Source organism: Lepisma saccharinum, chromosome 7, assembly GCF_977018435.1.
Source record: "Lepisma saccharinum chromosome 7, izLepSacc3.1, whole genome shotgun sequence".
In the NCBI taxonomy this organism is placed as follows: Eukaryota; Metazoa; Arthropoda; class Insecta; order Zygentoma; family Lepismatidae; genus Lepisma; species Lepisma saccharinum.
Genome location: NC_139235.1, coordinates 51430599 through 51456728, shown reverse-complemented (window position 1 = coordinate 51456728; position 26130 = coordinate 51430599). Strand labels below are relative to the sequence as shown.

General features: G+C 37.8%; 1 protein-coding gene across 3 annotated transcripts in view; it reads left to right on the top strand.

Annotated features, from left to right (window-relative positions):
- LOC145989853 (sodium- and chloride-dependent GABA transporter 1-like) overlaps positions 1-26130 on the top strand; it is a 271956-nt gene that overhangs the window by 240471 nt on the left and 5355 nt on the right. For all 3 annotated transcript variants that reach the window (XM_083125309.1, XM_083125311.1, XM_083125310.1), the window contains 2 exons: positions 1775-1927; positions 8475-8678. In XM_083125309.1, the coding sequence (XP_082981435.1) occupies positions 1775-1927; positions 8475-8678 (357 nt within the window). The remainder of the gene's footprint in view (positions 1-1774; positions 1928-8474; positions 8679-26130) is intronic.

Below are 26130 nucleotides of genomic sequence, written 5' to 3'. Positions count from 1 at the left end.
TCAGTAATTCGATCTCATTATGAGGATGTATCAATTGTTGACATTCACTTGTGTGACATCAGATGATATGTATGTGTGTGTGTGTGTGTGTGTGTGTGTGTGTGTGTGATGGTGTGTGTGTGTGTGTGTGGGGGGGGGGGTATTATGTTTTCTTCAAGTTCCCCAATGCCATCCTGCTACATCATGTTTTGGGGCATTAATTCATTGATTGACTTTCATATTATGGGCAGTGTAAAATATGCTTTCTTCATGGAAAATCATTTTGAAAACAGTGAGATCACAGATTTGGATCTCTGAACTTTGAGTGGCTTACAGAGAATATTTCATGGAGCTACAGAGGTTGCATGCTGAAAAGTGATATTTTTCTTAGAGTACCTGGAGCAAAGAGTCAGATGCAGCACATATAAACAAATTCTGAAAAATACCTCGTATAACATTAAAAACTATAAGACCCACAGAAGAAAAATTTCATGTGATTTCTTACGTAGTTCAAGGCTACAAGTATAAAAATTTGCATGGATATCTGTGTCAGTGGGTGAGATAGTGTAGGTGATTTGACATGGAATGATTCCATTTCTAAAATATTGAAACAACTTTTCCAAGGGAGCGTGGCCCAGTCTTCCTCAGTGGCAGCCATTAGGTTCTAAAACTGAAAGGGCAGGGGGGGAGGCAAGGTGCCAAAACTGGGGGGGGGGCAAAGACAGTATATTTCCCTTCGTAGATAAGGTTTAGCATAAGGGGGGAGCAAAAACGGCAAAAAGTGGGGGAACTGCCCCTCCTAATCACCGCTACTGGTCTTCCTTTTAATCTATTCATTGTCAGTTAATGAAAGAGAAGAGGACTAACAAGATGAGACAGCAAAAGTCGCTCTTTATGATAAACTGTGTTTTTCCATGCCAACCTGTTCTTCAATTATGCATTAGTTAATTTGTGCATAGAGTATGGTCATTCTTAGAAATGAATGTAGTACAGCAGATTTACAACAATCTAAAATAATCCCAGAAATTTTTGACAAGGCCCATTGATAATATGAACATATAAATTTGTAATTGAATACTAATTGCTATGCAATCTTATGGTACCTTAAAATAGATATTGATTAAAATTATACTTTATGGAAACGTACTTATAATAATTCTATTCAAAATATCAAATAAATTTATTTCATGATCCAGTGATATTACATTGAAATATCAATTGTGTTCATTTTCCTACCTGTACTTAGTTTATTGAAGTTTTGGAATTTGGCAAAATTTACTAAAACAAAATTTGCGACACAAACATGTTATTTTGAATTCAAAGTTAGGTTCTAGGCCTGCTAAGCTAAAGAATGATTGTTTTATTTAACATTGTGTTACTGTCTCTTCAGGTTAACTGGAATAGTCATTACAAATGCTAAGAGAAGCAAATGCAGAACAAATGCTTTTTTGACTCTCTGCAGCATTTTCATTAGAGAAAAAAGCCAAATCAAAGGTTTAGTCTTAGTTCATCACAGTGAGTTCATCACAGTGATGTATTCTCCCATATAAACTGGTATACTGCCAGTAAACAAACATTATTCATAAATGTAGAAATTGCCAGAAAATTTGAAGTTGTTGAACTTCACTTGTGTTTCCATTTTACTTGTATGGCTGCATTTTGTTTTATTTCTAATATATCTAATTAATATGTAATTAATCCTATAAATTAAATAATAATTGATGTGGTAAACCAGGTGGAATACTTCACTGGTTGGCCAACGTCTTCATTGCCATGATATTTATCATTTTTCTAGATCCTCGGCATCGACAGTGAATTCTGCAATGTGGAATCTTTTGTAACAGGGATGGTAGACAACTGGCCTACAGTGCTGAGAGCGAACAGGAAGAAATTCACTTTAGGAGTTTGTGTAATCATGTTTCTTCTGGGGCTGCCAATGGTTTCGGAGGTTAGTAAGATGTGCCATACGCTAGTGTCGTTTAACACATGGTGACAAGTGTGTATGTGTGTCTCACGCTAAACACCATGAGATGAAAACTAGAGCAGTGTATGTATCAGAAGAATATAAGTAATCATCTGAATTCCAGTTGAGAGCTCAAACTTGACATTTCCATATATTTGTTTCTTTCTTTCTTCAATATTTTTTACAGCCCTTAAACTACAAATTCAAAAGGGATGGTGAGAGGATAATTTGCTGTTTATGCAAAACTATGTTATTGCTTTTATCAATTTTTCCAAGATACAATTAATTAAGAGATGCTTATAGTGCAATAAGTTTGTTACAAAAGCTTCTGCTGCTGCACACGATTACCTTGTGTAAGGTACAGAACCTAAAGTTAAAACACCTGATTGATCTCAATGCACTTTGACATTCCATGCTGCAACCACCAGTTTCTCTGCCTGCAGGTGCCATTTTCTGTTTGACATCAATCTGAGGCTATGTGGTATCATAACAGTGTGTGGCTGTCGGTCACGTGCTTAACCCCCACATTTTTCAGGGGCTACTCCCTTAGCCTTTGAAGTCTATCTTCTATAACAGAGTCATTTCCCTGTTCTCCACAGAAAGTGAACTCTTCATTCTTTCATGGACTATTCTCTGTTGTCCTTGAAGGTCTTCTTATCCACCGTATATTTCATTCAGATCTTCTCCATAACCCTGGCAGGGGCTTCTACAAGATCCTACCAACTGGAGCCAGACAATTGAATGTCTTTTCAAAAGTTTTTTTTTCATCTATCACTCTTCAATTTGTGCTGGCTTGTGACAGGAAGAAGATAGCTTTCCAAATTGTCTCTGATTGTCGGTGTTGTAGTAAAGTTATGCAACCTTTTATTTATAATTTAAAAAAAAAAAAAAATAATAATCATATTAATTAATTCAATTTTTTTATGGGACCATTGTAAATATGGTGTACTGTATTGAAATATATGCCAGGTTTTCCTCTATTACTTACGTTCTTTACTCCTCAATTACACAAAGTGACAATGTAGATACACTGAAATCATAAGAAATAGTAATTCTTCAAAGCTCTGTTTATTGCCTTACTAGCTCACAACACAATATTGAAGGATGGGAATATTTAACAGCCTGATAAAGGAAAACTGATACCAGATTCAAATCATGGATGGAGAAAGAAAGATAGTCTTGGTCTTATTCAATGAAGTGATTTTAATGCTTAAAATAAATATTAAGGATACTAATTGCAAAGGAAATGTGAGAAAGTTGTTACTTATATAGTATTAAGTTTTGGATTGTAGTATGAGATTTAAAGTAACTTATTGAACCCTCATTGAAACTAGACATAGATTGGCACTCTTGGTGCTGAATTGAGGATGACTGGATACTTGATTGGAGTTTGCATGTCAACATGATGTTGTACTAAAGTACAGGAAACCATTTTCCATTCTGTACACTGTGTGAGTAGCTTGGAGAGTGGATGATCTGTTTTCTAAACTGATCACCAAGTTCATTTAACCTGTATGCTATCTTGGATGTGGGGTATTTTTTACCTCATTCTAAAAACCAGGAACAATTTTCCAATCTATGTGAAGTATGGGAATGAAAATAATTTTGTAAGCACCTATATTTCATTATTAAAAGCAGTAAGCATAAAAGATAATTACGTATTTTTGTGGAAAGGAAAGATTTACTGCGAACCAATTTGTACTTCAGGAAATTCCTGAACATGGTTTTAGTTTTACACTATGTTAATAAACACAAAATAAAAACACATAAGATAATAATGAACAAAAATTAATACCAGAACAACAAAATGAAAACATAATATCTGTATTGACATAAAAGCAAACCCCATTGTTACTAAAAATGTACCAAATGTTTACATTGAATTTAAACAGTTGTGGCAAATATAATTTCTGCAGTCCCCACATACAGGTTGAGCATGTATCATCATGTTATTGCATCTCTGTTATGTTTTCTTGTCATTGCCACGAGGACGCCTAAAGCACTTTATATATTTCACCAAATCCTCATGACTTGAGCCTGGAAATTCTTTCTTCAGGACGAGAGAGTTTGTCGAATCTCCCGAGTAACATGGTTATTTAACATACTTGTTGTCACATGGGGTTCTGTTTACTGTTTTGCCAGTGATTTAATTAAATCATAGTTATTTTTCCCTTATGCAGATGAGTTATCAAATAAATTACTTATGAATTAACAAGTGAAATGCTCAGTAGTGCATAGAAAACAAAGTACAGAAACAATAATGTAACCATGACATCTAGTATATTCTACTCCAGCCCAAAATTACAGCAGGGTTTAGGTTATTTCACTTCCAACAACACAACCATCACACCCTGAGAATACTCACCTACACCCACATACTTTCACTTTATGTCCTAGTGCCTTTACATATAAAATTATGGTGTCAGTTTGCTCAGAATTTACTGGTTCCCCCATTCATTTTGTTTTTCACTTTTTTTATATTATTACTTATGTTATAATGAGAATAAAGTATAAACATACATAAACATAATTAGGTTAATATGTGTGAGTACCAAGTCTTATCCTTATAGCCAGAATAAATCTTATTTACAAAATCTATGTATTACATATTTGGAGTTTCTTAGGTTGGCATGTTAGGATTTTTCTGAGTATGTTTTCTATGTTAATATTTTACCACACCATTGTTGTATATTTACTGGTAAATCTCATATTTGGTTTCTATTATATGTCTTGTGGTTTAGGCATGTATTATAAATTATTTATAATAATGAAAAGGAATAAAAATATATATTAATATATATTTAATTGTATTTAGTGCTAGTTAGTTAATATTAAATAGGGAAGTGTGTAAAAAAGTGTATTAAAAATGCAAATTATAAATAAATGTACATAAATAGGATATACTACTATGTACAAAAAGTACCCAGAATTTGTGAATAAAACACAAAATACGTGGTTAATCATCAACATTTATTTTGTCGCCTTCAAAATAGGCCCCATCAGATGCAACACATATATGCCAACAGATATATGCCAATGCTTAATCCGGGCAAAACACTTTTCAAATGCAGAAGACGGTATCGCCCTGAGTTCCTTCTGCTAATTTCCTTTAATGGAGTCAATTGATTCAAAATGCCTTCTCTGAAGTGGCAACTTGATTCACGGAAAGAGAAAAAAAAAACACATGTAGAATATGGGGCTTGGGTGAGGGCATGTGTTGAGTTTTTGGCCAAAAACACTCGAACAAGGGTCTACGTGTGTGACGACGCATTATCGTGGTGCAAAATCCAAGAATTGTTTTTCCATAAATCTGGTCTTTTCCGGTGAACATTCTCATGCAGACACCTCATAACGGTCACATAAAACTCTTTATTCACAGTTTGTCATGCTGGAAGGAATTCTGAGTGCACAACACCACGATAATCAAAGAAAACAATGACCATGACCTTAATTTTTGAGCGACTTTGGCTTTTTTTTTTTGGATTAGAATTTCCTTAATTGGAAAAAGTTGCTTTTCTCGTATTCTTTCCACTTCATACAAAAAATTGAAAATGGATACACTATCATCTTCTTTTACAATAGGGACTTGTGAAATTAATGGTGACAATGTTTGTTGAGCAACTACATTACTTAATTTATCCAAACAGTGGCCACTAAAAATTGGCAAATTTGATCGAACAAGGTTTTCGTCATCACTAGATTCACTAGAAAAATCAATCAGATTTCTTACTGGTTTCTTATCTACCCATTGTGGCTTACAAGGAAATCGTGTACGTGACTGTTTAAAAACTGGTTCGTTCTCACCTTGACTGTTATCAGTCGATTCCTGAGCAGCGGTTTGGCGACCTTCAGCATTGCACACGGTCGAGGAAACAAGAGGTTGTTCCCGTGATACTGGCAGAGGCAATCCGAAATCACCAGTTTGATCGAGAGTAGCAAACCTGGACTGCAATGTACTACTAAAACGTTCCATATTAGCAATGTTACAGACCAAATTATTACATGCATTTAATCAGAAACAATCTACGTGAGAGAACCATGCTCTCTTTATTTGTAACCACCTTAAAACAAAAGAAAGATAGATACAAATGGTAACTACACTAGAAAGCAAAGTATGGCAGTGGACCCATGAATATTTTACCAGATGTCCTGTTGTTTCATTAATTAAAACATGTATTTAATTTTGGATTATCTGCTTGTTTATTACAAATATGATCAAATAATTGAGCCACAATTTGATTTACATTCCTTATGTATCATCATACTTTAACACAACTCAACGTATTCATTTACCTACAGACAAATAAAGTACAACCTATATAACCAACCTAGAATATATGTGTGTGCACTCTGCGGCTGCTCAGGAAGGAAGAACTCCGTAACAGGCTAAGCCTTTTCTCGCCGAGCAGAGAACGTCACGTGATCAAACAAAAGACAATCTATTACACGATAGTACCAGATCCTTTCATTATATTACCTCGTAACGAGTATGTTACATGGTTCATTTTCGAAGAGCTATTACGAAGGTTGTTGATCTGTTTGCATATCATACTCATACACCAATGTCTCATCACCAGTTCATGAAGGTTGAGTCACTAGAGGCTCGTGAAATCATGTCTTCAGCAACATGCTTTTTGCAGGAAATTCAACTCCTTCGGAACAAGTTGTACTGCGATGTGTTTCATGCCTAACACATTAGTCAAAATGTTGTGAACGGACATGTGTGATATGCCAAGCTTACGAGCCACCTCTCTCACACTCGCACGCCATTGTCCTGATTTTTCCAACGTTTTCGTCAGTCATTGATGTGGAAGATCAACCAGTATGGGGCAAATCAGCAACAACCTCTCTGCCTTCTTTGATAGCCTTGTACCATGCATACGCTTATGTTTTAGATAGACAGGAATCACCAAAGGCCTTTTGTAGCATTTTCAACGATTCAGCACACGACAGTCCATTGGCAACACAAAATTTCAAACAAATTCTTTGCTTGATATTTGTCTCCATTCTGCAAATCGCAGGACACTCGTTAACACAACTAATGTAAACAGCTGATGTGTACAAACTGATGGATAGATTACTCTACCCCTCTCTCGTTATGTGGTCATTCAGTACAGTGCTGCCATCCTATGGACAAAATGAATTCTCAATGCCTCCAATGTGGGACTTTTACCAGCCACATTCCGGGTACTTTTTTTTTACTGAAGGTACATACACATATACTTTGACTGTAACAAAGTATTATGTGATTGTTAAGAGAAGGGTATTGATATTATATAAGAATTTCACTCACCGCTGATGCCCAGCCACCTAGTTCATACTGCAAGTCCATCAGTACGGTGGTTAATTTCCGTAAACTTCAGGAGGATAGAGGTTCCTCCTAGAGTGGATTGAGAACTATGTTTTGTATGCGAGGTCTCTTTAGGAAATAATGTTACTCCATGTAATTTGATTTATACATTTCAGTGTGACTATTTTAAATTTTTAAAAAAAAGGTAAAGTCCTCCCCTGTGCATAGCACCACGCCATGAAGGCATATAGGGGTGTGGGGGTAACGCCCCACACTTTCTTGATCCGGTCGTGAGTGGGGGTGATGTGATCAGCATCATGCCCCTGACCGCCTTTACTCCCCAGGGTTTTCCCCAGGTACCCATGTTATTCGACGCTGGATGGGCGACGGCGCCGCTTCCATCGTTAGAAAAGTTCCCGGATTTGAACCGGCCAGGGATCGAACCCGGGACCTTGAGCATGGTAGTCAGATGCGTTACCGACTGAGCCACATCATTCAATTTTTGTTAGTTATATGTTAAAAATAATTTGGAAATTATTTAGACATTATTTAAAGATCACGTGTAACGGTCAACAATCAACTCAGTGGCGTTCCTTTGATGGGTGATGGTTAGTGGAATTAATGTAGGATATAGAAAAGGCTGGGGTAGAATTTACTCCCACATCCAAGTTCATGGGGTGATATATTTTCAGTTGGTTTTAATGTCTTGGATGTGGAGGAGTGGACAGTCGATAAATTGTGATGTTAGGCAAGTGACCAATCTTTAACTTATGCTAAATTAAGGTGTATGGTAAGATTTAGACATCAAAGACTTCAACCCCCATTGGAGGAACATTGCACAGTGTTTGGATCACACTTTAAGGTCTAGGTACTACAGTCCAGTACGTAGACTTAAATCAACCAATTTTTGATGAAAATTAATTTGAAGAAGCTTAGAAAAAAATGGATCTTCCAATTCTACACACATCAAAAAATTCTATTTTATGTTTCTCAACTTCAAACAAATTACAGTAACTCCATAAGTAGGCAACAACCACAGGGAAATTAAATTAGATTGTAGCCTTGGATTGGTTCAAATTTTCCCCTTGATATTTTACAGACACCCATAACTTTTTAGAATGATGGTCTGTATGTATTAAGTACTTTACATCCTTGGGATGTCTTATATCTAATGCGTGTTATATCCGATATTGTTACATATTTTTAATTTACATCTATGTATTACATTTCTTTCTTCCAAAGGGAGGAGCATATGTCTTCCAGTTGATGGACTTCTACTCTGCAAGCGGCATGTCTCTTCTCTGGGTGATATTCTTCCAGACAATTTCCATATCATGGATATTTGGAGCAAGTAAATTTTGCGACTGTATTTTCCAGATGACTGGGAAAAGGCCAGGCTTATTCTGGTCTGTGTGCTGGGTGTGTTTGGCTCCTATAGTTATGCTGGTAAGCCACTACTTGTGTTCAGTTATAAGTTACAGAGCTGGTCCAAAGGGGAACAAAAGAAGCACTCTTTTAGATCCCAGCCCCAGGGTAAGAAAAAAACAAAGAAATATTTAAAGTGTCGGCTAAGTGATATTTTAGACTCAGAAAGTAGGTTATGTGGAAATTTTGAAATACAAACTATTATGTGACACCAGTGCCGGATGCACAAATCTTGACCCCCCCCTGCAAAATATTACCAAAGGCCCCCTCTACTTACCTACCTACCTACCTACCTACTTACTTTTACACACACACACATATATAATATAATATAAGTGTGTGTGTGTGTGTGTGTGTGTGTGTGTGTGTGTGTGTGTAATTCTTGTTCTCATGTTGACAATGTCATATATAAGGGCCTAAAGTGTGATTTAAAAGTCCCTTAACACCCCCTACAAAAAGTAAAGGAGATAGACTGGGTACAATTGGTCATGATAGACACAGGAAACAGGTTAGGCTTAGGGGGAACCACATTGGTCTGCCATATTGAATTCAACTAAAAATTTTTAAATTGGAAAGGGGTGATGCGATATACATGACACTGTTTTCTCACCCCCTGGAAAATGATACATTTGTTACAATCATGCAGTCATAACTATTTCCTGATTAAAGATAGGCTGAAGAAACCTTCACCACTGTATTTCTCGTGATGATTCTAGTCTGACTGCCACATGGGAGACCTGGGGTGGGTGATCTAAGGTCGGAATTTTTCCGGCTTTGTCCCGGCATATAGTGGTTCCAGGCCCCGCCTAGCATCATATCAAAGCATACCAGGGATGGTGTGTAAGGGCTGCTACAGCGTGGTGCTCCAAGATTGCAGAAATCGAAAATATTTGGGGCCTACTTACTCCCACATACCCTAAATCATGTGCCTCCATGGCACTGTGCCATGCACAGGAAACTTTACCTTTACCTGTATATATTGTATTCGTTTCTGTACACCCATTCAAAATATGAATTGTAGATCCGGCAGTGTGTGACACACACACAAAAGTATACAAAATTACTGAAATCATGCTCTAAGCAAAAAACTACACTTTAAAAAATTCTTAAATTTTCAATATGAACTGTTTATTGAATCCATTATGTGAAAATATTAATTTATAATTGAACACTCCAATTGCTTCATGGCATCAATGTTCACTGGTAATTAAACAAAAGATATTCATGATCAAAATTATTATTGGTGTTTATTTTAAAATTGCTACTTTAATAGATAAAATAATAAAGTTTTGCATTAGATAGATAAAATAATAAAGTTTTGTATTAAAAGTATTTTCGAAATTACACACACAATCACCATAACTCCTGTCCCCACACAGACACATAATTATGTCAATGATTCCAGCACTTGGAGGGAATGTTTCGTTGAACTTCAGTTAGCTGATGGGATGCTCCTATGCTTTAACATGGTGACACTGAGACATCTGGGGGATTTTTTGGAAATTTTGTTTTGCTCTAAGCAAAAAGCTATACTATAAAATGTTCCCCTTGCGAGTACTGGACACACACCACAAAAATGGAAAGTGATTGCAAAATTTTGTTCCTTATCGTTTGGGTTGCAAAATTCTGCAAAATTTTACTCTTTCTGCTTATTTAATCACCATACTCTTTATTGCAACTATTTAGGTCACACGTGGCTCAGACTCAGTAAAAAATCTCTGTTCATTGAAATCTGCTAAGCTTACATGACAATTTTTCACATAATACACGTTATGACCTCCTCAACATATTTTACCTCTACAGATCAAGCAACTTACGAGTGAACGTCTTACCACGCAATGGAAGTTATACTGGGCCCCCATTTGTCTTGAGCCATATAACTACGTACTTAGTAGTGAGGGCACAGACCATATCAATAAAACATAACTTATAACCAAAGTTATATTTTCATTCTTTAGGTTTATTACAATCAACGTATTAACAGTAAATAGAATAACTAATAACACAAATTCTAACATGAGTCATGTAGATATAGATACATATCCAGTAAATAACCTTGAGCAATTGGCACCTAGATTTAGTGTTCCCCCCTGTATATGTTGAATTGATACCCGTACTGTTATCGGCCATGCTAATCTAGGAAAGTTTAATTATCAAAAAAATAAAAATAATAAACCCCCTAAATTAGTTATGTTAGTTTTAGCCCTAATGGCTGATAAGCTTACTAAAGCAGTTTACATTATTAATTAATTCATGGCTTATTTGAAATACTTAACTGCAATGGAACTTTCCCCCAGTGTATGTGTGTAGCTTCGCTACCCAAGACCAAGTGGGCGAGCGATTCTCATGGCTCGGACACGAGGCCTCGAGATTACATAGCGTGATGTCATACCATGTGATGTTGTGTTACCAAATTGTACAGCTATGAAATGGGGTGGTGATAACCTCCCCCTCTTCCCTCAAAAATATACAATGTAATATAACAACACCTTTTCTTGCTGTACTAATTTACAAAGGTACCAATTTGTGCCTTGGTCTTTGGGTAGCGCTGTGTGCATGTGTAGTTGTTCTATGTTGACCTTATACCAGAATATCTCCTGAAATACACAAGGACAAGAAACAGTATCTTTGTACAATTATATATATATGTAAACACACTTTTGACTAACACATGAATATGAATTAATTTTTAGTTTACAATATTCCTTTTTGCAGATAAGGCTGAAATCGATTTCTAAGTCAATTCATTATCTGGTACCATTCAAACTGATTTACATAAAACACGTGATTACGTAAATGTAAACAAATAACAAATCCAACAAGAAAAGCAGGAGTAGGTACTCTTTACAAATATACAAGACAAAATTACACAAACTCGTCGGTCTCAAGTAGCTAAGCCTAAAGCTATGGATTCAGGCGAGGAAGAAATTTTTTAAGAAAGCTTACATGTGAACTTCAGAAATTCTTGGTGTGTCTACAGTCTTCCAGCAGAACGTTTTAACCAAATATGGTCCCTGATATTTCAAACATAAAGATTTAGTAATTTTATCAGACAATTTGGAAATGTCCTGAGACTGTATCAGAACTAGATCACCAATCGAAAATATGATATCAGAATATCTTTTCTTGTGCAACGCATCAGATTTTTTCCACATTTTCGCCATATTTCCAATAGCAACTTCCTATTTTGAAGCAAGATCCTTTATAGTCGTATCTTCCTCAGATTGAGAAAGTTTCCATTTAATTTCCAATGGCGAATGTAATGGATGGCCCAAAAATAATTCTGCTGGTGACATTTTCAATGTTTCGTGATACACAGAATTAATGCTAAATTGAATTTCTTTTAGTACTGTACTCCATTTTATCTGATTATTATGAATGTAAGTTTTTAATGCACCTTTAATGGTGGCGATGTATTGTTCACTTAAATTAGCTGCGGCATGATATGTCTTATTCCCATTTGAAACATATATGAAGCAAAATACTCACTCTTGAAATGCGCAGCATTATCTGTGATGCAGTCAAAAGGTATGCCATGTAACATAAACCAATTATGCATAATTTTAACGTAACTTTCAGCACTTAATTGTGTCATTGTGTCACGTACCCATGTCCAGCTCCCTTGGACATCCACAGGTGTCGTTACCCTTTGAATCGGACTCTCAGTAAGGCAGGAGTAACACCTAGTCCATTGCCAGCAATACAGGTCGGAATTTACTTGTTCTATCCTTGAACAGTTTTTTATATCATCTGTTCATTTACTGAGATGATTTAGCTGTCTTCATAAATGGTTTAGTGTGTCATCAGTCCTTGTTATACCGCTATTCCGAGAAGAGATTTGCGTTGATCTTCTTTCGTTGATTAATCCTAAAAAATACTAAAGACTCGTTAGCGGTGAGAATCAGGTACCCCCTGAGTGAAGACCCTGGGTCGCCTTATTACTAAGTTGCTGATGATTATCACATGAAAGCTCTTGGTTGGGTTTAGGTGAAGACCTCGTCCCCCTTCCAAGTTTCTGCAATGATCCTCAGTCAGCTTCGTCTACATCTCAAGGGTGAAGACCCTGTTGATGGGACTGTTGAGAATGAGGTACCCCTGGGTCGCCTTATTACTGACTCGTTGATGATTAATTATCACACGAAAGCTCTTGGTTGGGTTTAGGTGAAGACCTCGTCCCCCTTCCAAGTTTCCGCATTGATCCTCAGACAACTCTGTCTACATCTCAAGGGTGAAGACCCTGTTGACGGGAATATTGGGCAGAGTACACATGGGGTGAAGACCCTATATGTCTCTAACTAGCTGTCGAAATTGGCCCGCTTTTATACCCGAGCTTGTTGACTCGGTAACTAGGCATTTTTTATCTGTCTGAGGGTTGCTATGCTTCCAATTTAGCCTTTTGCCTTTCTGGCTTTCTATAATTTGCATTTCTTAATTTTTATCAATCTTCTGAAATAATCCTTTACTTTAATATTTGTAGTTTTATTTAAATAACAAAATATAAATCTCCAACGAAGTCCTCACGATGTCTTGTTGGGTAAATAAGCCGTAGTATAGGATCATCCTGATACCTTACAAATGGTAAGTGAATTTCATATAGGTGAGTCCTATGACAGGAAAGTTGAGTTTATACAGAGGTACCTGTCAATAGGTTGGCACATGCAGATTTTTGAAGCCCTGTCTACACAAATAAGAATATATTAAAAATTATTAGACATTGGCAGAGGGCCAACCACATCTACATCCAATCTTTGCAATGCTTGCGTGACAATTTCTGAATTTAGAACATTGGATGGTAATACATTTATCTTTTTTACATTTTGGCAAATATCGCAAGAAGATACAAAGGATTTGATTTGTTCTTTCATACCAGTCCAAGTGAACTTCCGTTGTATCTTTTTCAAGGTTTTAACCCAATAGCTATGAGCACCTCCTATAACATTTGCGTGATAATAATCTATGATGGAATTTTGTAAATGTTAAGAACAGGAATTTTGAAAGGTTGTCCACTTGCTCTGTACATTTATAACAGGTGCGGCAGTGAAACGGGCGATTTGGCAACCCTGGAAATAGCAAGTTACGTAAGGAATCAGATAACGGGAGTGGTGCCATCTGTACAACAAACCTTTGCCATTGACACTGATATCGGTGTTCAGTCGAGATGGCATCGTGGACCGGTGAACAACGCCTTTACGGCAAAAGCACATTGTTCACCGGTCCACGATGCCATCTCGACTGAACACCGATATCAGTGTCAATGGCAAAGGTTTGTTGTACAGATGGCACCACTCCCGTTATCTGATTCCTTACGTAACTTGCTATTTCCAGGGTTGCCAAATCGCCCGTTTCACTGCCGCACCTGTTACAACAAGCCACCTACTAATTCAAAATCAGGTATTACTTCCTGATTCTCTACTCTATTCATAATATCTGACAATTCAGAATCTTTCTGTTGTTCATCTTTGAAGAACATAGAAAACCGAAGATGAAAATACATACTTAAGTTTGCACTTTCCAATGCTTCTACATCTAATTCTTCAGTATCAAATTCGTTACTATTATATATTCTAGACAGAAAATCTGCTATTACATTACTTTTACTATAGATGTGTATAACTTCAAATTTAAATTCAGACAATATCTCCATATATCTAGCATATAACGGGTACCTTCTTGTTCTTTTTAGCATCCACGTTACACTTAAAAGAGTCCATTTGTACTTCAAAGGGCTGTAATTTCAAATAGGATGCAATTTTTCAATGGCTAACATGAGCCCTAATAATTTTATTTCATAAATTGACTTATTCTCATCTTTCTCTTTACTCCTCAATATACACATGCCATCCTTTTATAACAATGTACATCCATACCCTTTTAAACTACCATGTACTTGTACAGAGGGCTTATTTATGTCTGGTAACTTTAATATTTTTAAATTTTATCTTAATTTTTAATTCGTACAGGGGTCCCATTAATTCTTGAAAATCAGGAAAAAATCTACTGAAATATGATAGGAAACCACATAATTTGTTAAGTCCACGTATGATCTTTCTTATCGCCTCTAAATGTTCTGGATCCAAATTCAGTGTACCATCTCTAATAATAAATCATAAATATTTAATTTCATTTTTCATAAAATGGCTTTCCTCTAGTGAAATTATAACGTCCCATTTACAAAATCTTTCAAATACAGTATGTAAATTTTGCAAATGTGATTCCTTATCTTTACTAAATATAATCACATCATCCGCGTAGAATTCTAAATAGTTCCCTTGAGATCCTCTTGAATTTTGTACATTATTCTAGACAAACAGCTACTTCCGATTGAAACTCCAAATGGTACACAAGTGTACTGATACAAATTAGAACTAGTAGCAAAGGCTGTTAACGGTTTGGATTCTTCTGTAAATTTTATGTGGTGAAAGGCTTTTGTTATATCAAAAACACTATATTGATGCAGGAATTGGGAGCATAAAGGTAGAAACATTAATTTGCCTCAAACATCGCTCTGAAGCTCGCAAGTTGAACGCTCATTCACCCCACATTCCACCGGATGCAGAGCCGAGCAACAAGAATTTTCCACTTGGCTCTGCACAGTCAGCAAGGCAATGGCCCTCGCCAGCGGTGAGTGCACCTCCACTGTAATTTCCATCTGCATCCAGGGATACCCCAGGTGCACAGTGGAGGTGCAAAGTCCACCAAGTTATGACTCAAATCCAATGTATAAAACCCCTGAAGACGGTAAATTGATCTCTCACTTCGCTCCAATATCACCACCAAACTGATCGACGAGAAGACGACGACGGCCTGCTGAGAGATCGCGACGTTACAAGGTGGCATCAAGCGAGAAGTCCATAAGCAGTCCGGATTAAGCCAGCCGAAGAATCTGCAGTCCATTTACAATCTAGTCGCCGAATTGCCTGCCGTCTCTTATCACCACCTTTGATCCCTTCAGTGGGCACCTGTCACCGTGCAACCGTTGCCGACGTCAGAAGTCGAGGGCCAGACCTACAGCAAGGGGTGAGTAGCGTTCAACACCACAGGCTCCCAACAAACCTTCATCAGCTCCCTTAAGGGTAGAGGTGGTTAGCTAAGTCAAACAAAACATATCGTATTTATCTGAGCTACGACCTGGTGTGACTCAATCCAGTATCTTACCCGACGTCACGCTACAATATATAGAACCCTGACAAAGTGATGTTAGTGTTCCTTCCAGTACACTATTTGGAAAAAAATCGTAAACTATCTTTTTATTCAATTCTGAATAATTACAAACCTTTAACTAGAACACAGGGACTACAATAATTACTCATAGATTCTTCAATAATGCTCTTACTTAATAAGTCTTGTACGATTTCTTCCATTTCACGTCGTTTTTCATGTGTCACCGGATATGGATTAACTCTAACTGGCTTATTATCTGTTACTTTAATTTTATATTCAAAATCCTTAATGCATCCCACTTCATTATCACATAAAACATCAGAAATTTTTTTCTTTAACATACCTATTTCATTTTGATAGGATTTCTGCTCTGAAAAGGATGCATTGAGACATTGACCTCTCTGTTGTGGGGCGGCTTCTCTGTTTTGCTTCAAACGCTGACCTTGCTACCTGCAGCAGTGCACCGAGCTCTTGTCTCTCGGTTACTTCCTCCTCCAGAATAGCTTGAATAAAGTCCTTGCGATCCAGAACTTGCTGTTGAAAAGGAGTTACCACTATCCTGAAAAATGTCACATCCATTAATAATGCTACCACTATTCCACACAATAGGTACACTATCTTTCGAATGTTTCAAAGTCACTATACCATTTTCCAAATTTATCTTCATGCCTTTTTTATTTGAAAGTTTAGTCCTAGTCTGTAGGTAAGTTCTTCGCCATATAGAATTCCACAGGCAATGACACTTCATTTATCACCAAGGTTAACACTACTTTCTTATTCATTTGCAACACACTTGAATTACCAACTGAAACTTGAAAGTTTACCTCCTGTTCATTAAATTTCCTGTTCTTTTTAATATTGTCCCACAAGGATTCTTTCAAAATATTGTGAGTACTTCCTGTACCCACACAAGCTAATAATTCTTGTTGTTCAACCATACAATTAATGATTATAGGAGAATTAGTTCCTATTTTTTGTTGCATTGAAAACATATTTCTCTTGACAGGGACAGTACTTATGGTACTGATTCACTGTTCTGTCTTTATTCTGGGGTGGTTGAAGAAAGTGAAAGTTCCCTTTTTTCCTTTTAGTATTCCCATAAAAATCCTGTGCAAGCTTATGATGTTTCTGGATGTTAGTCAAGGCCACTTGAAATTCAGAAAATGAATGTGGAAAAACACCACCAAAAGAGAACCGTTTCAAATATTTAGGCAACAAACATTCCAAAAATAATTTGCATTTCTCTTCTTCTGTCCACGAAACACTAAGTATACGTGCTGCACGCATTCTACTTTCTAAAAATTCCAAAGGATCTTCAGTTTCCCCTTCTTTCTTCAATACCCATTTAGCTATTAAATGTTCATGGCCCAAGGTACTTACGAATTTATCCATTAGGGTATCCATTATAAATTGCAACGAATATCCCCGTCCCACACTTCCCATCCATATTTTCATGATTTTCTCGTGCACCTTAGGAATTAATGCTAACAATAATTCTCTTAGAGGGAAGAAATTTTGCCCAACAGTACAGTCTACCTCGTACAAAAAGGCAAAAAGTTCATCAGATCTATCACTTAAAACATGGGGCTTTATTAAGTATCCCTGTCAAGGTTGTATGGGCCACATGACTTGAAATTTTCCCAAAGTATGCCCCTAAAATATAGGGTAAGAAGAATTTCTTATTGCATTTGGAACTGAACTTTCGTGTTCTGAATCAGAAAACTGAATCAAATGTTCTTTAGGTTTACGATCATTCAATGAACTATTAAAGGGAATTCTTGGTAACCCTTTCACTCTAGTCTGATTAATAAGGGGTATTTAAGTAGGACTATTTCCTTGCTGACTGTCTAATCTACCTAACTCACTAAGACCTACTTTACGTGTCAAACTCATGGCAGGTAGTCCTTGGTATCCAGTTACATCAAGAAATCCTGTCTGATCAACGGTCACAAAAGGATTACCATTCATATAACTCATCTTATATACTGACTGCAATAATATAACATATAGAATGTAACAGACACCATGAGAAAAATTTCTCGCACAAGCTTTTAAGGTCAATTCTACGCAATATGGCTACAGCTTTCTGGCACCAAACCAACCATGCTCTTGTATGACCTTCTCATGTATTTTACCTCTACAGATGAAGCAACTTTCGAGCGAACGTCTTACCATGCTATGGAAAGTTATACTGGGCCCCCATTTGCCTTGAGCCATATAACTACATACTTAGTAGTGAGAGCACAGACCTCATGAATAAAGCATAAATTATAACCAAAGTTATCTTTTCATTCTTTAGATTTATTACAATCAACGTATTAACAGTAAATAGAATAACTAATAACAACATTTCTAACATCAGTCATGTAGATATACATATCCAGTAAATAACCTTGAGCAATTGGCACCTAGATTTAGTGTTCCTCCCTGTATATGTTAAAGTAGATCGATATTAAGTCTTGCATTAATACTCATACTGTTATCGGCTATGCAAATCTATGAAAGTTTAATTATCAAAAAAATAAAAATAATGAACCCCCCAAATTAGTTATGTTAGTTTTAGCCCTAATGGCTGATAAGCTTACTAAAGCGGTTTACGTTATTAATTAATTCATGGTTTATTTGAAATACTTAACTGCAATGGAGCTTTACCCCAGTGTATGTGTGTAGCTTCACTACCCAAGACTAAGTGGGCAAGCGATTCTCCTGGCTCGGACAGAAGGCCTCGAGATTACATAGCGTGATATCATAACATGTGATGTGTGGCCAAATCGTACAGCTATGAAATGGGGTGGTGATAACGTGCTACTCCTCACCACATCTGGCTCTGCTAATGTGCATTAAAAAATTATGTTATTAGAAATATATAACTTTTGTACATTATGTATTTTGCAATTACAAATCTACAGTCAATATTATATTATATGGGGTGAGTTTTTTAGCTTGACACAACAAAATATCTCAAAAGGTACTCATCTGATCAAAAAAAAAGTTCTGAATGAAATTTGTTCATCACGAAGGGGCTCATCCAATGATGCCAACCCTGCTGGGGGTGGGGCAAAGGGCAACTTTAAAATCTCAAATGGGAACCCCCATTTTGTGTTGCAGATTCGGATTCTCCAGACAAAAATATGTAGGTTTTGTCTTAAACGTGTTTGTTAATTTGTGATAGATGGTGCTGTAATCGCAAAAATGAAATATTGCGGAAATGGTAAAAAATGCACTTTTAATCGCATTTGAGGCATGTTGAATTTTCATAAGAAACTGCATTTAGCATAACCCAGGAACAACAACGTGGACATAGCAGTATTTTGTTCCCATTGGGGTGCTTTTTTAAGGTGAGTCCCCTCGCCTCTCACCATCGGGGTACTTGTTTTACAATAAGTGCTCGAAAATATCACCACCCACTTCGATACACTGATTTATCCGCACTTGGAATGATTGGACACATCTGAGAAGTGTGACCGGTGTAATCTTTTGACATGCATTGGTGATTCGCTCAATCATGTTCTCACGCGTTGTTGACAGTTCATTATAAACTTCACTCTTCACATAGCACCACAAACAAAAGTCAGGCGAAGTAATATCTGGCGATCTTGCAGGCCAAGACACTGGACCACCTCTTCCGATCCACCGACGGTTGTACACGGGATCTAATACTTCCTGTGCTGCAAAGGAATAATGTGCTGAACAACCGTCATGTTGAAACCACATTGTTTGTCGCACGTCTAAGGGAAGGTCTGCAAGCAATACTGGAAGTACGTTCTGCAAGAAGTTTCGATATTTCTCACCATTTAAATTCCCATCGATAAAATATGGACCAATAAGTTTATCGCCAATTATTCCACACCAAACATTTACATTCCAAGGGCACCGATGTTCAACTTGGTGTAACCAATGCGGGTTTTCAACATTCCAATAATGCATGTTGTGTCGATTAATCGTACTGTGGTTTGTAAAAGTCGACTCGTCAGAAAACAAAACTCAAGTAAAGAAATTGGGGTCTCCTTGTATTTGCTGAAGCGCCCATTGACAGAATGTCACTCGGTTCTGAAAATCATTGCCATGAAGTCCTTGATGCAATGAAACATGAAACGGATGATATTTTCTACGCTTCAGTATTTGGCACACAGTAGTCTGCGAAATTCCCAATTCACGACTTATTTGTCGAGTACTAATGTGGGGCTTATGAGCCACTGCAGCTAATACCGCAATTTCATTGTTTTCTCTGAGCATAAGTCATTCCATATGAAATCAACACACCCCACAACCTGACCATCTCTAATTGTCATAAAATTTGGGGAGTTGAAACTATGAATGGAACTTAGTAACTATGAAAATTTTTAGTTTCGTGCGTCTTGAAATTGTTAAATTATTCAAGGTCAAATTTCGCATAAATTGCCGTTTTTGAGCCTGCTTGGCTATACTAAATCTGCTGTAACTCCGCCCTTATTTCGCCTAGGAAGCTCAAATCAAGCTTATTGTACAGGGAATTAAACAAGCTTTCCAGTGATATATAACAAGCTTACCTTTGGATAACAACATAATTTTGTCACGTGACCTTGACCTTTGACCTTCAATATCTCAAAACATGTCATCACCAAAAATCGTGAAAAAAATATATTTGGTCCCTCAGACCATACTCTAAAACATATCAAAAAATCATTCTGGGACTGCAATGGCATCAGAAGATACAAAATAATATGTGTAACTATGTGACTGATAAAAGACCCATTATATGAACTATGAGGAGTCAAATGTCCCTTAACACCCCCTACAAAATGTAAAGGAATTATCCTGGGTATAATTGGTCATGAAAGAAATAGGTTAGGCTTAGGGAGATCCCTAGCTGTGTGTGTCAAGATCAGGTCCTGCATATTGTTGATCACCATATTGAATTCAATGCAAAAGTTTCAAAGGGAAGGGGGTGATGTGATATATCAAATCAGGCTAGAATTTCACAAGAAATGGAGTGACGAAGGTTTATCCAACATATATTTAACCAGCAAAAAGTTATTACTGCATGCTTGTAACCTTTTCGAGGTGTTAAAAACAAAGCATTGGAATGCTCCTAACATGTTAGGAACTCACGAGATCACTCTGACATCTTGGGAGAGAAAGATGTATATGCACCATTGCATACGATTTTAATCAGTGACATTCACCAAATAGTTGAATAGTGAAGAATATTGGGAAAAGTATCTCAAACGATTACGTGACACTTTATTTGGAATGAAAAATTCTTCAGTGACGAGGCTAATTTTTATGTTCACGGTGAAATTATAAAAATAATATGCAATACCTGTGATTTGCGCAGACGAATGGTTGTTGCTACTAAGCTAATGATGTGGTATAGTGTATGGAGAACTGGAATGGTTGGTCCATATTCAACAACGGAACCTTAAATGTTGAGGACTTCTTGGATTTGTTAAGTGAACAGGTTTTTCATCCTTGCTTACGGGATATGGCACTTTTCCAGAGTTTTGAAACAGGAGAGAGTGACCACACTATGTGGACATTATGTCAATTTCTTCATGGCAAAGTTCTAGGTAGATTGATGGGCAGACAGGGATATATTATAAGGCCTGCACATTCCCCAGATCTAACATCTTAGGAGGACTTTTACCTTCAGAAACATTTGAAGAGAATGGTGCATGCACTAAAAGTACGTGATATTGACCATCTGAGAGAAGGCATAATTGCTGCTTGCAATGTTGTGGCACCTGCTACATTGCCAAATGTTCTATGTCAACGAGTGTGCTCACAGGAACATTGACATCATTATAATGTGCATATATCGTAAGTGAAAGATATCTGTATAACTTTTTGCTGGCAAAAGATACATTGGGAAAACCTTCATCACTTCATTTCTCCTGAAATTCTAGCCCGATTTGCTATATCACATCACCCCCTTCCCTTTGAAATTTTTGCATTGAATTCAATATGGCGGTCAACAATATGGAGGACCTGATCTTGACACACACAGCTAGGGATCTCCCTAAGCCTAACCTATTTCTTTCATGACCAATTATACCCAGGATAACTCCTTTACATTTTGTAGGGGGTGTTAAGGGACATTTGACTCCTCATAGTTCATGTAATGGGTCTTTTATTTTGTATCTTCTGATCCCATTGCAGTCCCAGAATGATTTTTTGACATGTTTTAGAGTATGGTCTGAGGGACCAAATATATTTTTTTCACGATTTTTGGTGATTACATGTTTTGAGATATTGAAGGTCAAAGGTCAAGGTCACGTGACAAAATTATGTTGTTATCCAAAGGTAGGCTTGTTATATATCACTAGAAAGCTTGTTTAATTCCCTGTGCAATAAGCTTGATTTGGGCTTCCTAGGCAAAATAGGGGCGGAGTTACAGCAGATTTAGTATAGCTAAGCTGGCTCTAAAATGGCAATTTATGCGAACTTTGACCTTGAATAATTTAACAATTACAAGATGCACGAAACCAAAAATTTTCATAGTTACTAAGTTCCATTCATAGTTTCAACTCCCCAAATTTCATGAAAATCGGAGATGGTCAGGTTGGAAATTGCACATATCTGTGTTGATTTGGCATGGAATGACTCGCATAAAGAATCACAGCATCATTGATATTCCTGCCACTTTCTCCATAAATGTACATCATTTCAATTTTCTCTTGCACCATTATAGCCTGCATTATCACCACTAATGGAGTCAAGGAAGAAAAACACTACTTCTGTCCTCTTCTTCAGGCTTCGTGGCAGATTATGCCGTGTGTGTTTGACTAGGAAACAAGGTCAAATGGTCTTTAGGAGAAAACATGCGGTGTTGAAACCTGCTCGGCAATCTGTTCAAAATGTTGTTAACCACTTATAAAACTGTGAAATGTTGAAGATTTCAAAGATCCGTAAAAACCTTTGACCATGTGAAAACCACGGAATGGATCGTGGAGTTAGTCATCTTCACAACTAATGTTGTGCTGCTGATGCGCTGCAGATGTGTTGACGATGGTTGGTACTGGCCCCGCCCAATTGCTTCCTCCCTCTCCCTCCTTTTCCCCACTACTCCTGCATTATTACGTCATCCCTCTGCCTTGGAACTCCTCTATCATCATGAACGCTCGTGTCATTTCTTTCGTTACATTCAAGCCTATTTGTTTTTATCTTCTTCCATTTTTTTAAACATCTTTACCCATCTTTTCTCTACAACGTTTTACAGTTTTATAATTTGTTAACCTCGTTTTTAACAGATTGCCGAGCATGTTTCAGGACCACATGTTTTATCTTACAAACCATTACACCTTGTTTCCTGGTCAAACAGACATGGCATAATCTGCCAGGAGTTCAACTGGAACCTTGACAGGATCAAGACGTACGTACGCAGATCCTCGTGCAGTGGTTACACGTTCAACTAGTTCTCGCGAAATTGCTACCAAGTGATAGTGTAGTGAACAGGTATTATATAGGAACACATACCGCGTGGTTTAATAGAACAGTGATACGCATACCTTCAACCGGGTAGCCGACCCGAACGGCCATGGACGGGAACGAATCCCCGAACACCGACATGGACACAATAGATCAACCCTCATCGCAGCCCAAGACTAACCACATAACACCCTCTCAGATAAGTGTGGACAAAAACACCCAAAAACGTCACCGGGATGAAATGGAGGTATCGATCCAGCCCGACAAAGTTCTCCGCGGAGACACTATTTCCGAAATTCAACCCACTCTTCCCAAATACTGGTACGACAAAGACATGCCGGGACCATATGTCGTCCTTCTGGATGGCATTGAGAAAAACGCGAAAAGACTTGCCGCAGGTAGCGTCGGAAACATTCTCAGGAAAAAAAATGTGACCGTGAACTTGGTAGAACAATGTGGTATCAACCGGGTCCGGGTAACATTCAAAACAGCAAGAGCTGCTAATAATTTCATGCTGCAGACTGCATTACATCGGGAAATGCTGGTTAAATCATGGGTGCCACTTTCATTAGTTCAAAGGGAGGGTCTGGTATTTGGTATCGAACATGATACCTCCGAACAAGATGTATTGGAAGGTATAGAAAGCCCCATCAGAGTTCTCACAGTCAAACGCTTGCCGAAAAAGATCTGGCGGGAAGATGGGACTTTCGACCTCGTTCCAACAAAACTTTTCTGTGTTACCTTCCGCAGGAACCAAATACCTGATAAAATCATCATTAATAGCCAAATACACGAAGTAACACCTCGAACAAGAGCAGTTTTGCAATGTTCCCAATGTTGGCGTTATTCGCACCACCACAAACAGTGCCGTTTGAAACCCGTGTGTGCCAATTGTGCCAAAGATAAACATGAAGACCTGTGCGACAGTTCACCCTCGTGTATTAACTGCAAAGAACCCCATTCCTCTTTATCAAAAAATTGCCCCCGACGTAGACTTGAATCAGCCATACAAAACAAAATGGCTGAAGAAAACATTTCCTACCACGAGGCAAAAAACAAACTACAAGGGATTTTTATTCCCAGCCCCACCAGGGAGGAAGTTCTCCGCCCAAGATTCACAGGTGCTAATTTCCCCCATTACGTCTTCCAAGGTCGGAACGTTCGGTGGACAACACTAGACTTGACTTGCCCCATTCTACACAAACGGTCAATAACTATCAGATATTGAATCATACGCAATCGGTGCTCGCAAGGGAAGAACCAGTATTAGAAAATACTTCCCCTACTGATGCCATTAAACTGCCAAGGCGACCCAAAACATCCATAACAAAAAGAAAAGACGACCATCAACCCCGCAAAACGTACAATAGCAGGAACTGGTATGATGATGATGAAGTGTTAATCATGACCTCCAGTCCCACCACCGACACAGAAAGCAATTATTCCAAACCGATAGGACAAAATGCCTGGCCCACTGCTTTGACAAGTAAGAGGGAGATAGATAGAGTGAATCCTGTTCGGCCACCAACAAATGTGTTCTCGAATAACTCAACCCCAGAGCATATACCAATAGAGCACAATCTTATCTACAACTCGATTCTAGACATGATTCCCAATTTATGGGACGCGGTGCGGGAAACAGAAAACAAAAATCGTCGCATTCAACTCATCAAACAAATCCAATCTTTAACATCTAATCTCCTGGCTATCATAGAATCCACACATTGACAGAGCAAGGTTTCCGATGGATACCGGAAATGGAAACAATAGTACAATGGAATGTTAATAGCTTCTCCACGAGAAAACTTGAATTACTAGACTTAATTGCCGAATATCAACCCCAAATTCTCTGTTTACAGGAAGTTAAAGGTACCAAACGCGAAAAATATCGTCTTGCGCATTATAATCTATACGGTACACCAACAACTAATAGGGGAATGGTAATATTCGTACACGAAAAAATTCAACATACAGAAGTCCGGATTCCAAATGACATAAGATTAAAACAAGATTTCCAAGCAGAAATAGTAGCTATCCGCGTTTCTATCTTCCTACGAACATTCACAGTCATATCGATATACATCCCTTCCAATACTAACTCCCAACGCATACAAGCACGAGACCTTCAAGAAATGATACAACACGTTCCCGGACCTATTGCCCTTTTAGGTGACTTTAATGGACACCACTCAACGTGGGGGGACAAACATAACGACAGACTAGGTAACGCAATTGACATATGGATCACTGAGAATAACCTCATTCTCTGTAACGATGGCACTCCCACCCATTACCCTCTCAACGGAAATAACCCATCCTGCATCGACCTGACGATAACGTCTCCGGAAATTTTCCCTCAGTTCGCGTGGTATAAAGACGCAGACTTACGGGGAAGCGATCACACACCCATTCTCTTAATCAGACGTCATCACAATCTCCGACCCCCAGGCTTAGCTAACAGTCAGACACCCCCAGTACGGCGATGGAATAAAGCCTCCATTAACTGGGATGCGTTCAAAGCCATGTTCTCACGGATATACATGCCAATTTTATCATTCCGAAATATCAACCTAATTTACTCCAATCTCATCGAAATGATTACGGTCGCTATGGACCACAGTGCTACTCGTACCTGCTTTAGTATCCCGGCCAGATATCCATCCATAAGTTGGTGGACGAGAGATTGCGAAACCATTAAAATCAGAAAACGACAACAACTCCGAAAATATGAACGACGCCACCTCCGAGAAAATTTGATTGAACTAAAACGCCTACAAGCGAAAGCGAAAAAAACTTACCTCCAGGCGAAGAGAGCAGCATGGCAAAACTTTTGCAATACATTAGATCGCAGCGATAGCATAAGCTCCATTTGGCACAAATTTAACTCCATTCGCAAACCCACCCA